General features: G+C 39.2%; 1 protein-coding gene across 2 annotated transcripts in view; it reads left to right on the top strand.

Moving 5' to 3' along the window:
- Positions 1-16,582, top strand: part of hecw1b (HECT, C2 and WW domain containing E3 ubiquitin protein ligase 1b) — a 65,330-nt gene that overhangs the window by 22,562 nt on the left and 26,186 nt on the right. Inside the window, exons 5-10 of one of the 2 annotated variants that reach the window (XM_055201332.2) lie at positions 5,142-5,217; positions 5,693-5,862; positions 8,730-8,872; positions 11,205-11,305; positions 11,526-12,740; positions 13,213-13,281. In XM_055201332.2, the coding sequence (XP_055057307.2) occupies positions 5,142-5,217; positions 5,693-5,862; positions 8,730-8,872; positions 11,205-11,305; positions 11,526-12,740; positions 13,213-13,281 (1,774 nt within the window). Of the gene's footprint in view, positions 1-5,141; positions 5,218-5,692; positions 5,863-8,729; positions 8,873-11,204; positions 11,306-11,525; positions 12,741-13,179; positions 13,282-16,582 lie in introns of both variants that reach the window. The other variant, XM_055201331.2, reaches the window with a different exon arrangement.

Here is a 16,582-nt window from a genome sequence, read left to right as displayed (position 1 = left end):
GTTCAGTCACTCAGTGCAGGAGAAAGAAGGATTGGCAGCTTGATGGAATAGTACCACATATACCACACCGATAAACCTGCTGTTTCTTTATTGTTTTTATAATTATCAACTTAAACATGACTTTTAATATAAGTCACTTAAATGTGTGTTTTTATTTAAACTATTTCGTTTTTGTATAATGAGCGAAGAGCAGCACGTCAAAACTATATTACACGATGTGTCATTTGCGTGACCGCTGCAACTCAGCGTTATATAGCGAACACATTGTTTTCTTTGAGTATACGCACACCGGTGCCGGCAGGTGCGCCTGTCCGCGCCGCCAAGCTATGACTCAGGAAGTTGCTCAAATCCCCCCACAGAGGGCCACTCACATAGTTTAACATTAAATAACATCATATTTGTCCCAAATCAATAACGATTAACATTGGCTGCTAACGTATATTTTGCATTTAGAGGTAGAGGCTATCTGACGATGCTTGCACTATTTAATGTGCACTTCTGGTTTATGCTGAGCTGCGTGTCCGTGTGCGACCCCCTAGAGTAACACTGAAAAAAACCGGTTGCACATGATTCAATTAGGTTGTCTAAACATTAATTAAAATTAATTTCATTTTAAGATAACTTGATTCAGTCATATTAAACTGGTGTACATAATTAAATTACGTAGTTCCAACAATTTGTTTAGGAAAAATCATTTTAAGGAAACTTAATTCAATCATGTACAACCAGAGATTTTTTTCAGTGCATTAGCGCTAATTGATTTGCGCTGTTTTTAATGTAATTTTTAATGTAATACACACTGTTGACATTCTTTGCCGTTTGTTCCAATAAACCGTGTTTCCGCTATTTTAACTCTTTCCCCGCAGCGTTTTTAAAAAAGTTGCTAGCGACAGCATTTTTTATGATTTTCACAAAAGTGTAATGGCTTTCAGAAAATGTTCTTCCTTAAATATAATTTAATAATATAATATTTTTTTTACAATATTACTATTTTATATACATTTAATTGCTATAATTGAGATAATAGTATTTTTGTAAAGGACTTTTGTTAGAGTTCAGATTCAGAATGATGATCAAAACATACACAGAGTTTTTACTGTTTTTGTATCAGTGGATGCCTCATTGTTTTATACGTTTGGTAGAGGCATCGCCTAGTGGATAATAGTGAAAATATGGATTGCCGTAAAAACTAGTCATTGGCAGGGAAGCTTTTTCTCTCTTTTTTTCAAGGCTTTGAACCGGTTCACGGAATGAAAACAAAAACCAGAAACTTTTGATGTTTTGCAAGAAACAGAAACGAAACGAAAAATATGTTCCAGTCACAACAGAATTGTTTATTTAAAATAATGGTAACGGTTAAAACCATTATTTTTTCGTTCTTTGACAAGATTTTTGTGCAATATGACTCATGAAGTTCACTTCCAGTCATTGTTGACTCATCGGAGAAATGAGAAGCTTGTCACCAGCAAGTAGCCTACTCAAGCCCAAGTCTCTAATGCTCAATCATAAGAAGTAAATATTTACCAAGTATCTCAAGATGTTTTTTTTCAATACTAATTAGTGGTACTTACATAAAATACATTTGGCAAATAAAGCACTGAAAAAAGTTTCTCTTTATGTGAAGCTTCTTCTTTCCGAAGCTGCGTTTGGAATTTTTCCTTCTTCTGTGTGTGCGCGTGTTTAAGTGGACTCAAAAGTGCATACACGGAGAGATGCGTTTCAAAAATCAACAGAAAAATCTTACTGTCTTGACAGAACACATATACAAACAAAATGATCTTGAAATACTACAGTATTCTTTTTCTAATAAAAACATGTGTTTAAGTTGTTTGCCAATAAACGACATGGCAGAAATTGATCTTGTCTTAATTCATTTATAATGCTGAAAGAAATGTAGTCATGTCAGAATTACAGTTATGCCGCTTACATAATGTAGCCTTTTTTCATGTTTGATGACAAGATAGAGACTTAAAGGCGGAGTCCATGATGTTTGAAAGCCAATGTTGATATTTGAAATCACCTAAACAAACACGCCCCTACCCCAATAGTCTCTGGACCTTCTTTTAATAGACTCGCCCCACACATACGCAACCCCGGCAAGGATGTCGTTTAGTAGACACGCTCCTTACTGCTGATTGGCTATAAGTGTGTTCTGGTAGTCGGCCCGTCTCCTTTTCCAACACGTTTTTCAAACATCGTGGACTCCGCCTTTAAAGGAATAGTCTACTCATTTTCAACACCAAAATATGTCACTACCCCAACTAAGAACTGTTGAATCATCCCTCCGCCATCTGTGCGCGTGCACGCAAGCGCTGAAGCGCGCTGTGACGCTACGATAGCATTTAGCTTAGCCCCATTCATTCAATGGTACCATTTAGAGATAAAGTTAGAAGTGACCAAACACATCAACGTTTTTCCTATTTAAGACGAGTAGTTATACGAGCAAGTTTGGTGGTACAAAATAAAACGTAGCGCTTTTCTAAGCGGATTTAAAAAAGGAACTATATTTTATGGCGTAATAGCACTTTTGGGAGTACTTTGACTCGGCGCAGTAACACCCTCCCTCTCCCATTATGAGAGTGAGAAGGGGAGCAGACTTTTCAGGCGAGTCCAAGTACTCCCAAAAGTGCTATTACGCCATAAAATATAGTTCCTCTTTTAAATCCGCTTAGAAAAGCGCTATGTTTTATTTTGTACCACCAAACTTGCTCATATAACTACTCGTCTTAAATAGGAAAAACGTTGAGGTGTTTGGTCACTTCTAACTTTATCTCTAAATGGTACCATTGAATGAATGGGGCTAAGCTAAATGCTATCGTAGCGTCGCAGCGCGCTCCAGCGCTTACGTGCACACACACAGATGACAGAGGGATGATTCAACAGTTCTTAGTTAAGGTAATAACATATTTTAATATTGAAAATGAGTAGACTATTCCTTTAAGGAAAATTGTGTAGACTAATAATTTTAGTTTAATGTCCTAATGATCAACCTACTTATTTGTATGTCCCACAGCTGACATGGAACGTTATTAACCGGTTTGGGAACTTTATTTTTTTGTTCAAACCGGTTCAGGAATGTCAATTTTAGGGTTGAACCAAAAACTGGAAACGTTAAAATACTGTTTCTGTTCGAAACGAACCAATTGGGGAAAAAATCTGGTTTAAAGCCATGCCATTTTTGCCTTTTATTTAAACCTTTATTGAAAGAGGAGAGGACAGGAATGTACAGGGAGGAGAGGGGGGTATGGGATCGGCAAATGACCATCCGGGAATCGAACTCTGGTCGCCGAAAGTGCGAAAGCACCACATGTCGGAGCGCTGCCCATTACACCATCAGCTCAGACAGTAGCTTTTTCTCTTAATTGCCGAAATAACTAGCAATGACAATGAAAGAGTTAATGAGTACTCGGCATGGTAAAATGTACTTTTTTTTAAATCTGGTACTCGGAAAAAGAACATTTAGCAATCGTGACTGCCCTAATTTTCATGTTTCATTCAGAGTTGTATAGTACTTAATAGTTTTATTTTCTACATAAAAGTAAATTTTCAATTATTCGTATTTTATTAGTGTTTTTCTTTGGAAAACATACATTCCATAACATATTATCATAATTTTTACTCCACTACATTTCATAATTTCAAGTTTTTGGTTTATATTTAAAAGTACATTAAACATCTAGTAATTTTTTGTACTTTTACTTAACTCTTTCACCGCCATTGACGAGATATCTCGTCAATTAAGAGAAAACGCTTCCCGCCAATGACGAGATTTTCCGTCTTTCCACAATACCGCTATTATCCACCAGTTGGCGCCCTTCCGCAACTTTTTAAACCCGGAAGTATTGCCCTATGGCAAGCGGCTGCATGTCCGTGTCTGTTTTAAAGATCGCTCTGAATGGGATCTCTATGAAAGGTCCGTCACAAAAATGGGATTATCTCTGCTTTTTGCTCAAAATGTGGTGTTTTTGCAGAAACCTACTCATATTCAAAAGCTGATTACAAAAGAACCACTGAAGGTAGGATGAAACGTTGTTTTTTTTTTTTTTGAAAGCAGAGGGTCTGTTCTTTTATTTGGTATATTGTATGTTTATATATATAAAGAAGAACATTTTCTGGAAGGCAATAAACTTTGGTGAAAATCATGAAAAACGCTGGCGCTGGCTGGCAACTTTTTTTAAAAACGCTGGCGGTGAAAGAGTTAAGTAAAAAAAATTTCATACTTTTACTCAAGAAAGTAAAAGTACACAATTTTTATGTAATTAGGCATTAAATCAATTTTAATATGCAATATATAATGAATACACAGTATGATTCTATGCTTTAGAATGTAGTGAAAATTTTTTTAGTAAAGAAAAGTAAATTTTTTCCCAAGACAAACACTCTGATAAAGCATAGATGCTTGGAAAATGTAACTAAAATACTCAAGTATTAAACACCTCTGGTTTCATTTGTCGTGACACAAATTACACAATCAAAGGCAAGAAAAAAAAATAAGATCAATGTTTCTGTGTAAGGTATAATGTTATGAGTGACACAGTGACCGGCACTGTTTGCCTTGAATATAGACATAGAAAAGTAGCTAAATAGTTATTATTAGTACCCGGACAATGTGATTATACTATGTTTTTATTTCCTATTTTCAACATTATGGCTTTATTCTTGTAACGCTAAGACTTCTCCTAAAAACCTATTATAAGATTCTTTGAACATTCAGATCTTATTCTTATAATGTTGTGATGTTTTCTCAAAACGTTGGATTCTTTTATTTTCATGAAGGACTGAAATGGCGTGTTGCCGAAATTCTGTGGTATGTTATAAAGTTCCCCTGTGATAAAAATCAAGTTTTTATTGTTGTTTGTCTATGACAGCTTTAAGACAAACCATGTGCAGTGTGTAACCTGTTAACATCAATACTCAAAAAAATCTGTGCAACTCGCATATGCATTGTGAAACCATCAGTTATGGAACTGCTGAATGTGGCATCTATGTTCATATACAGTATATCTATGGTCTGACCTGGTTACTCCAGGTTAAGGGGTAAAATAATCAATTATAGGAGGACTTTAAACAGATATTCCTCTTTATATGATATAGTGTGTAAAACCTTTTCCCTAAATGAAATATTTTACACACACTTTCAGGTGTTTAAACCAGCCAACACAGATGATGTTCCTCAAAGCCAAGGCAGAAGACGACTCATCAGCTTCTCTCTCTCAGGTGTGTGTGTGTGTGTGTGTGTGTGTGTTATTGACATGACCAGACGGTAGATCATTAAGCTTTATCAATATTTATGGGGCATCTATTTTTAGTGTCTCCAGGAGATGTGACTATTGATCCACTGTTACGGTCTCCTGTAAACAGCTTGAAAGTTTTTAATTATTCGTATTCCCCTTACCAAAAGTACTGTTGCGGGTATAGTGATGGTGTCTGATAGTAATACTATGGTTATACTTTAATACGTTTTACTGCATGGTACTGTATATTACCATTTTGCATTCCATAGGGTTTGCGTGATCAATACAGTAGTATTTCCATTATCATGATGTATTTAAAAATCAAGGTTCCTCTTTGGAGACCTATTGTGGTGACATAAGTTCATAGCTCTGTAGCAACACTATTATATGAAACATCGCTAATGAATGTTGTGTAATTGTATAATGTTTGTGTTCTGTGTGTGCGCTCGTGTGTTCAGATTTCCAGGCCACAGGGCTGAAGAAGGGCATGTTTTTTAATCCCGACCCCTACCTAAAGATCGCCATCCACCCCGGCAAACACAGCATTTTCCCTGCTCTGCCTCACCATGGCCAGGAGAAGAGATCAGGCATCGTCTGCAATACCATTAATCCCGTTTGGCAAAGGGAGGTATGGGAAACAAACAGGCACACACAGTGGATTAAATGTGCTCGTATATAAATCCTTATAAAATCTTATTCACAAGTTTTTAACCCTTATGTTCTGTGCATGTATTCTGTATGTGTAAACTCGGATACGTTGGTACAAAATCACAAAACCCATCACCATAACAGTATCTGTTATTTTTTGCATCCTTTCAGCAGAAAAACATGCGGCCAAGTGCAAATAAAATGATGTCATTTATTTCAACTCCCGGCAATCTTTTCTGCACAAATGAGCTCAGTGGGATTTTGTGGCTTTGTCTCTTGTTTTAAGAGTGGCTTTTTGTGGACAGTATTTACTTGCACTAAGTGCTCATAGCTCTTAGAGATTATCTCACAAAAGACTAGGGCTGCATAACGATTAATTGCAACTAATCGTTTGCAGAATAAAAGTTTTTGTTTGACATAATATATATGTGTGCACTGTGTATATTAATTATGTATAAATACACACACACATATTTAAGAAACATTTACAGTTGTATACATTTTTATACATTTATATATAATTGATATAAATACCTAATATATACTTTTTTTTCTTAAAATTATACATGCATTTATGTGTCATTAATATATACATAATTATTATACACAGGATACACACACATACACTAACCTAAAGGATTATTAGGAACACCTGTTCAATTTCTCATTAATGCAATGGTGTAATGGTGTGGGGGATGTTTTATTGGCACACTTTAGGCCCCTTAGTGCCAATTGGGCATCGTTTAAATGCTACGGCCTACCTGAGCATTGTTTCTGATCATGTCCATCCCTTTATGACCACCATGTACTCATCCTCTGATGGCTACTTCCAGCAGGATAATGCACCATGTCACAAAGCTCGAATCATTTCAAATTGGTTTCTTGAACATAACAATGAGTTCACTGTACTAAAATGGCCCCCACAGTCACCAGATCTCAACCCAATAGAGCATATTTGGGATGTGGTGGAACGGGAGCTTCGTGCCCTGGATGTGCATCGCACAAATCTGCATCAACTGCAAGATGCTATCCTATCAATATGGGCCAACATTTCTAAACAATGCTTTCAGCACCTTGTTGAATCAATGCCACGTAGAAATAAGGCAGTTATGAAGGTTAAAGGGGGTCAAACACATTAGTATTAGTATGGTGTTCCTAATAATCCTTTAGGTGAGTGTATATGATGTAAACGAAAACTTTTATTCTGCAAAATTAGTTGTGATTATTCGCTATACAAAAGACAAATAAATAGGTCAAGATTTACGGGAGTGGGTTTGTTTACTTACTTTTATTCTCCTGCATAAAGTGGCACTTTTTGTTTTGAGTAAAATGCTACAAAAATGTCATTAGTCAGAACCAGCTAGGGGTGTAACGGTTCAAATTACTCACGGTTCGGTGCGTATCACGGTTTTAGGGTCACGGTTTCTGTACGTTTCGGTGCACTTTGGTCACAAGAGGCTTCTTTGCAAAAATAAAAACCTAAGCCGTTTTTAACCTCTGCCAAAATCAACATTTTCACTTAAGAGCACTTGTATTATTATACTTCATGTACCAACTTTACTGTGCACTTCAAATGAACATAAAATAGCTTAGAACACTGGGATACGTTTTATATTCTATACATTATGAATATTCTATATTCTTCAAGTTTTTTCGCAAGAAGATCAGTTTGTTAGCATTTAAACACGAAGGCAATGGGTGCTGGTGATGATGCCGCAATAAGCAACTCTTCATATAAGATGTATTGCCTTGAGCATACGGCACTCGCGAAATTTTACAGTTTTGTCCACGTTTTCTTGAGCATCGCTGCTACAGTAGACCTAAATAAAGCTGGCGTTGCCTCTATTAGCATCTTTTCTCCTTCGCTTGCCGCGCTAAACGGTCCGCAACACACACACACACAAACACATGAAGTGGAACTGTGAGGTTGGCAGCAGATTTGCATACTTCGAGTTGATTGGACAGGTACTCTCACCTAAATATACGCAGAGCTTATTCAGAACCATACATTCGCAGTTTTATGCGTTGTTTTTTCACCAAACTATATTAGAAATGCGTGGTCGAATCAAACATGGTGCACCGTGGTGCACGTGCGTCCCGAACCGTGGGAGGATAACGGGACGATTCGATTCTTTACCAAGAACCGTTACACCCCTAGAACCAACACTAGGGACATTTCCTCCAGATTTTGATACCACTGAAAGGTGTTGCTCTGTTGACATTGGACACCACATGGGTCAGATTAAATAGATTCATTGTGCTACGATGTCATTATCTGTCTTCAAACCCACACGGTCTTTTGATCTCCAGCGCAGAAGGTTGTCATGACAACAGCATCTCTATAGGTGGAGAAGAGTGGTTGTTGGATTTTGGTTTGTGTGGTTCAGATGTGACATATTTAATGCAAACCATATAAACCTGCTATGCTAAATGCACATTTTTCCATAGGATCCATTTGAAATGCATGAACGCATATGTACATTGTTATTTATTTTTCTCATACAGGGACAGCATAATAAAAGCGAGATTTTTAGTGAATGATGTTCAGTGCACTGAAGAGGTAGCATTGCAGTCGTAAGGTCCTGAGCAGGAAATAACCCCGTGTGGTTTCTGACTTCATGCTCAGTGTGAAGACCATTGGGCAGATATTACAGCCAGTTTGTTTGTGTCTGTTTATTTTTGTTGATTCTCTTCCTGTGTTGAACCACAGACAGTGTTCAAGGGCCAAGAGATACCACACAACACCATTTTGTGTCTTTAAAGCCAACAGCATGCTTAACTTCTCACTTTGAGAACATTAATTTGATTCCCGTTTCTTCCTCTCTGTATTTCTTGTGTTTTTCATAGCGCTTTAACTTTGTGTCTCTGCCCACGGACGTGCTGGAGATCGAGGTGAAGGACAAGTTTGCCAAAAGCCGACCCATTATAAAGCGCTTCCTGGGCAAGCTGTCCATGCCAGTGCAGAGATTACTGGAGAAGCATGCCATCGGGTACGTGCTTCAGACAGGGCTCCTTTTGCGCATTTAAGGCTGTCATTTGTCTCTGCTAGATCATAGTTTTGTGTTGAATAGACACTTTTAATTACCCCGCCTAGCTTGATTGTAGTTTGTTTCGTTTATTTATAGCACCTTACACACTACCACCGTAGTTTCAAAGTGCTGTAAAATTACAGAGCAAAAGACAGAAAATAAAGAAACATACAGACATCCATATACAGAAAAACTAGAAGGCCAAGGAATACAAATGGGATTTTAAGCGGTACTTAAAAACATTAAAATTCCAGGAGGATCTAACATCTAATGGCAGATTGCCTTTCATTTTAGAGCGCGCACAGGGAATCATTAAAAGAAACTTGTTTGCTGATCTCAGTCTTATGCTTGAAGTAAAAGCCTTGATAAGCTCAGCCAAGTATTTTGGCACCAATCCATGTAGAGCTTTAAAAACATAAATCAAGATCTTGTAGTGTATACTAGATTGTATTGGTAACCAGCCTAACTCAGATAAAAGGGGAGTAACATGGTCTGTTTTCCCAGCATTAAACAACAACCTTACCAGCATTTTGTACTAGCTGCAGGCAAGCAATATTTTTTTTGACAGGTCCCAACATACAAAGCACTACAATAATCTAGGTGGGAAAAAATATATGCATGTACAACTTTTTCCAAGTCACTGGCTGACAGAATTGGTTTTAGTTTTGCTATTGCTCTTAAATAAAATAAACAACTACGTACTGCTAACTTTATCTGCCGGTCAAAAATTAGTGATGAATCAAAAATGACTCCTAAATTCTTTACCTGGTCCTGCAAGGGCCCTTTCCATGGACCTAAGTGATCGATTAGCGATTGACTACCAGCTAGGCGACCAAAGATAATAGTTTCTGTTTTATTTTCATTTAATTGGATGAGATTTTCTGCCATCCAGAACTTTACTTCCTCCAGACATTTAAGTAGCGTTCCATTTGAATCCTCACCACCAGAACTCAATAGACCTGAGTGTCATCTGCATACAGATGATACGAAATGCCATACTTCCTAAAGATCATGCGCAGCGGGAGCATGTTCAAAGAAAACAGAGTGGGGCCTAAAATGGACCCTTGAGGGACCCCACAACAAATAGGTGATGATGCGAAGTAGTTATTACCAATCTTCGCTGAGAAGGATCTACAATCCAAATAGGAGTCAAACCAATTTAAAACTGTCCCCTGAAAGCCAACAAGCTGCTTTAAGCAAGTTAGAAGGATCCTGTGATCAATGGTGTCGAAAGCAGCTGATAGATCTAATAAAATGAGTGCTGCATGATTACCTGCATCCATAATTAAAAAGAGGTCATTTATAACCCTTAAAAGGGCTGTTTCCGTACTATGACCCCCCCTAAAACCAGACCAAAATTTATCCAGGATATTATGTGACAGCAGTGGCAGTTCACCCATCACTCAAGTGGCCTCGCGCTTAATTATGCAGAACTTTAAGGCCTAATCTAATTTAGACGGATGAGTTGCAAAAAAATTCACCAACGCACAGTTGTCATGAAGGGCAAAATTAGCTATATAGACCAAAGACACTTTTTGTACCTGGCTGTAAACATTATTTTCTGCTGTAAAGTTTTAACATGCGGGTCTATGGGAATTGACTCGCTTTTAGAGCCAGACTCTAGCGGCCAGTCGATGAATTGCAGTTTAAGTCACTTTGGTGTTGGCTTCATCAAAGAGATTGGAAGGTTGCTCCTTGGTGCAGACTCGGATGAGCACAAAAACAGATTTTTTTAATAAACGGTTAAAACAAATACACACGACCCACAAACAACATAGGACTAGATAACTTGAAGAACAGACTAGACAGGAACAACAATAACTAGACAGGAACTTGACTTTAAATACAACTAAACAGGAACTTGACTTTAAATACAACTAGACTTACAGACTTGACGTGGGTATAATACAAAACAAACCAGCACAAGACAGCAAACACAAGACATTAAATAAAGGAGCAAATCAAGAGGGCAACAGGTGAGGAATCAACCAATACAACAGAGTTAACGAGGAAATGAGGGGGCGGGGTCAGGAGACGAGACAAGGAAGCACACAGCACAAAGGCCATGTGCTACCACACAAAACATGATGCGCTCGAGGCACTGTCATGATCCTGCCACAAGGAGCAAAAGCTATGACATGAGGGCAGGTCCATGACAGTTATATTTCAGTTTTTCCACACGAGTATCTCCACATGAATGTGTCGTATTGTCGTATCAGTTTTGAAATGCAAATTAAAAACTCATTGTGTCTCTCACTCACTCAATTGTTGTGCTTGAATGTTTTTGCTATAGTGACCGTGTGGTCAGCTACACCTTGGGTCGGAGGCTTCCGACAGAGCAAGTCAGCGGTCAGCTGCAGTTCAGATTTGAAATCACCTCTTCTATCCATCCAGGTACATCAAGTTTTTACTTAACAATATAAAATATCACAATATATAATCTCATATACTGGACAGGCCTATTTATTTATTATATTACTATCTTTTAACATCTTCCCAGCTGGTGCTTATAACAAAAGTAACATTCATCAGATATATACTGATAAATGTGTTGTATATTGGGCATACCTGCTACTATGTGACTGTAGCCCAATTGTTTCTTTCCTCTCCACAGACGATGAGGACATGTCTCTCAGCACAGAGCAGCCAGTAGTGGTAGAAGATGCTCAGGTCCAACCCCAAGCAGAAGACACCATGAGTTTGGATCAGGGAGCTCCTGAGCTGCCACTGGACACAGACGTGGCTTCCGTAGAGATGCCGATGGATGTGGAACCTGGGCCCAGTTGTGAAGCAGATGCAGACGCAGCTGAGACAAATCCTTTGGAGGCAGAGGAGCAGGCGCAAACAGAGCCAGAAGAGCAACAGGTGGAGATAATTGAAAGCCAGGATGATGCAGATGAACAAAGAGCTTTGGAACAAATGGAAGAAGGTGAGACACAGGTGGAGGCAGAAGAGAGGAACCCAGAAGAAGTAGAGACTGCTAGTGCCTTTGATGATGGACCTGTAGATCCCCCAGAAAACCCAGCTGTAGTTGAAGAGGACAATTTGGACCCTGAGCAGGTCCCAGAAGAAGCAGAGGTGGATCAAGAAGAATGCTGTCCGCTGAGAATCAGAACCACACCACGGCGGAAACCTCGGCCCTGTTCGCTTCCTGTTTCGGAGCTGGAGACGGTCATCGCTTCATCCTGCGGGGAACCGGAAACTCCACGGTCCCATTACATTCGAATACACCACCTGCTGCACAGCCTTCCATCCACAGAGCCTGAAGACCAGGGGGACACGGCCGAACCCGAGACCGACAGGCCACAGGGAGTTCAGGAGGAAGAGGAAGAAGAAGAGGAAGAGGGTACCACCATGGAGGCTCACGCATTAACACCCAACGGACCCCGTAGGACGCTTCCCCGCAGTCGCTCGCACGAGCGCCTGTCTGACCTCATTCAGATGCTCGATGGAGAAGGCAGGCCACTCGGGGCTGAGGGTCAGGACGGAGGTCAAAGGTCACCGGGTGAAAGCGAATGTGACTTGAGCCCAGTTCCCTGCTGCAGTCACATGGCACAGATGGCCACAGGTCCCTTGCGGGCTCCGTCTCTAGATAGCGCCCGTAGATCGGAGAGCACTGTGTTTTCATCGCAGGATGATGATGACGATGATGAGATGGACAGGGTGAATGGCATTGTGGGATTGGAGGCTGAGACAGGACAGGGAGCTAAAAACCGAGAGCCGGGAGATGGAACCTGTCAGTGGGAGGAAGCACCTGACAGTCACGTCCAGAGCCCGCACAGCGTTATGGGTAATGGAGAACCATCTGCAGCTGGACCAAGCGGCAGAAGTAAGTAGCCAAAAAGACCGTGATGTTTTTAATTCTTGTGGAGGCTTGGTGGTGAGATCCAGCTGAAGTATTTTTTTACATAACTTTATATAATCTTTGATATTGACTTAGTAAGGTCATGTCAAAGGTCGAACTTTGATGCTCTGAATCTTAAAATTAGATTATGAGACTTTAGTCTGGATTTCACAGACAGGATTACACATTACTGTTTTAAACAGCACATATCCCAACAACACATAGAAATTATTGATACATGTATGTAAATGCGGGTAGTCGTCTGTTCCCATGGTGGTCTGGGTGGACTGGGAAGGGCGTTTGTTTTACAAAGTACATCAAAATCTGTTGCTTGTGAACCTATTTTATAATTTGTTCCCTTTAATGCATGCACAATGGAATATTTGTGTGAAGATTTGCTGGTTCATGTTTGTGATGTGTTCAGGAGACTGTCCTTTGCCTTGTAATCACCCTGCAGTCAGTCAGTTACCCGCCCTGCGGCCGGACCCACATCACTACCCCACCATAGACGAACCGCTGCCTCCGAGTGAGTTCCCACGCTTACCACACACATTTACATACACAGATGGGTGATTCTCACGAAATTAGACTTATGAGGTGTCATGAAACATTTAGATAAAAAAGTAAATGCAAAGTAAGAGTATCAAAATATGAAGCATACAGTTACAAACATCTCTTCATGTACTATTTTGCACATGATTTCAAATGACATCATACAAGCCAATTTTGTTGTTTTTTCCACATTTAAGGGGAACATTTTCATTACCTCAACGTGTTCATGACTGGATTTGGGTTCTCTGAGATGGAAATAATTATAATTAAAAATGTAATAAATAAAAAGCTTCAGTGCATGTTAAACTATAAACATTTACAGTAAAAAACGTGGTATTTGGTGATCATTGGTAAATGTAGAGACAATAATAAGGAATATAAATGTGTCCAAGAAAAAATTTCTCATCCTCCGTAACAATTTTCAATCATTGTTTAAGCCCTCAAGAAACTAACATTTTCAAAAAAAAAATTGTTGGAAGGGACATAATTGACTTTGGCACTCAAGATGGCAGCCAGGTAAGCAGTTCTTATTTTTTCTCAAAAAAGACAACTTTTTAGTTCTCATTACCGAAACATGAGTTTGTAAATGTATATATTTAATGTAATATCATGTTGCGGTAATGATAATTTTTGATAATGATAATCTAAAAAATTTGAATAATTCTATAGGAAATATTTGTTAAATCCTCTAAAAATAATGGTTATAGTAAGTTCAGACCTTAATCTTATATGTGCAAAAATAAAAAATTGGCTTTAAGGGCTTTTAAACCCCCCCCCCACCTTAGACACCTTCTAAGTCTGGATTTCCTGAGAATCACCCAGATGTCAAATGGCTCATATGTTATAGGAAGTTACTACTGCTGAATAAGAAAAAAAACTTTCACCAAACTGAATTGTGTGATTGAAAATACAATGTTGTGTTTAAAGCAAAAGGGTTGTCACATTTATGTAATAATAAAGGCATGCTATGTATGATTTTTGCATTCAATTTTCCAAGAACTAGCGCAGTGTTATATATTTTGTTCACATATTTACTTACATTATCTCAAATGTTTTCAACACTTTTTAAATCCACTTTTTTAAGCAGCGCGTCGTCTCTGTTTATAGTCACCTGTCAATGTTGTTAATTTTGGGTTATCCTTGATTTTTGTTTTTAGGCCCTATTTACACCTGGCATTAAGATGCATTTTGGTTAATCGGATAACAAGTGGACGAGATACACATTCTCATTCACACCTGCTGTTTTAATTCGTCTCTTTTGTCCACTTTCGACCACTTCTGTCCTAGGCTGTCTATAGGCGAGTCCTTAAAACACGAATGAGAGAAATTACGGGTTTAAGTTGATGCGAACTAATATTATGTCAGGGTACTGTTGCTTGTGTTGTTTGTAAACATGTTGCATAGTGTTATGTACATGTATATTTAAAAGCTTTCTCTGACATTTTAGAGAAATTGATAAAATAAGTAATTTTCGCATGCTCACAAAATTAAACTAAAATAAAAGTGGCAGAGAGGAGCTGCTTTTGTTTTATAAATGATGGTGGGAAAGATGGTTGGTTCGCACTAGATGTCAGGAGCGATGTAAAAACATTAAAAACAACAATCACACATTAGGTCAGTAGGCGGTCTTTTCGAACACAATTCGATTAAATGCGTTTTTGACTACCTCTGAATGTGATTAGTAAACGTAGATGAGCTTATAACATTTCACACCCTGTTTACACCTGTATTATGTAGTGTTCACACCAGACACGGTAGAGGAGGCAAGCGCGAGTGATTTACATGTAATCTGAACTTCGGCGGATTTCTGCGCCGCGTTAACCAATCAGGACCTTGGTGCAGTAGTGACGTGGTTACAGGAAGCAATCGGAGTCTTAACGGAGTCACGGAAGCCCCTGCCATGATGCAAATTTCCGCGTGAATGTCTCGAATGAATAGAATTTCACGCACGGTTTTCATGTGCGAATGAAGCGAGTAAACTCAGAGGGCCCTATCTTGCACCCAGCGCAATTGACTTTGTCAGTGACGCATGTATCATTTCGTATTTTGCACCAGCGCACAGCGGGTTTTTCCCTCCACAGATGCACGCCGGCAAACTAGGGAATGAACTTGCGCTCCCTGTGCGGTTCAGCACAAAAAAGGAGGCGTGCTTCGGCGCAAACCATCTCTTATACTATTTTGCAGTTTCAAAAAACAATTGCGCTACTAACCAAAAAAAACTAGTCTAAAGTCAGTGGCGCGTTGCGCGTAGTTCATTATGCTATTTTAAGGGCGCATGCTTGACCATAATGTATAGCGTGCACAACGCGCATTGCTTATCTAATCTACACAGATGCATAAATTGTTACAATAAAAAATATAAGATAAGGGAAATCATTAAATCATAAGTTGTTACAATAAAAAATATTAATACATGAGATAAGGGGAATCATAGTGGTGAGCATTGTGGTGATAGTTTTTATTTATTTTGTGTGGCAGCGTTAAACAATTATCATGAAAATAAGTTTGTTGTGTGGCTGTATTACGTTTATTTTATGTAAATAATAATTAAAATGTTTTCATAAGAAACCTTAATGTATGTGAACTTGATTTGTAAGTGTACTTTGGGGTTGGACCTTGCTTGCGTTTCTTGTGTCCGATTTCAAAGCCCCCAAACCCTTAAAGCGGTGAGGGTGGACGCAGCGATGTCCTCCTGTGTGCCCGGTGTGCCCGATTCATGCTGGCAAGCTTGGGATCCCCCCGTCTCCTGACATCATTGTAGTGCTTGGCGCAGCTGATGAGACAAGTGCGGCTATTTCCTCTCATGCCTTTTTAACCGACGCTGATTTGGGCGGGTTTCTTCTATCCCCTTACAAAACAACTTCTCTGTCTTTGACTGCTCTTACAAGAATGTCGGTCTCCTCGGCTGTGAACCGCTCCTGGCGTGCGCCTGGTAAATCCGTCATCATAATAGCAACCCGCCATGGAACTTGCGCCCTTGCGTTTAAAGGGAATGTTGGATAGCGTTCTGATTGGTTTATTTGACGTTACGCCCAAACCACACCTATGAATAATGAACCTACTTCAGACAAACCCCTTATTGATTTGCGCCTAGCGCAAGACTTATTTCTCCCGCCGGGAAAATAGCAACAGCGCCCAAGATCCGCCCACAAAGTCACTTGCGCTTTGCGCTTTGCACTTGCGTTTCAGATCGTTAAAATAGGGCCCAAAATGTTCAAGCGTCGTTTTTGCCGCCTCTCTGCATGTGGTGTGAACGCAACATTAGAGTGTCCACT

The sequence above is a fragment of the Misgurnus anguillicaudatus genome, chromosome 2 (assembly GCF_027580225.2).
Source record: "Misgurnus anguillicaudatus chromosome 2, ASM2758022v2, whole genome shotgun sequence".
NCBI lineage: Eukaryota > Metazoa > Chordata > Actinopteri > Cypriniformes > Cobitidae > Misgurnus > Misgurnus anguillicaudatus.
The sequence above is the reverse complement of the archived record's forward strand: the minus strand, read 5'-3'. Positions and strand labels throughout refer to the sequence as shown.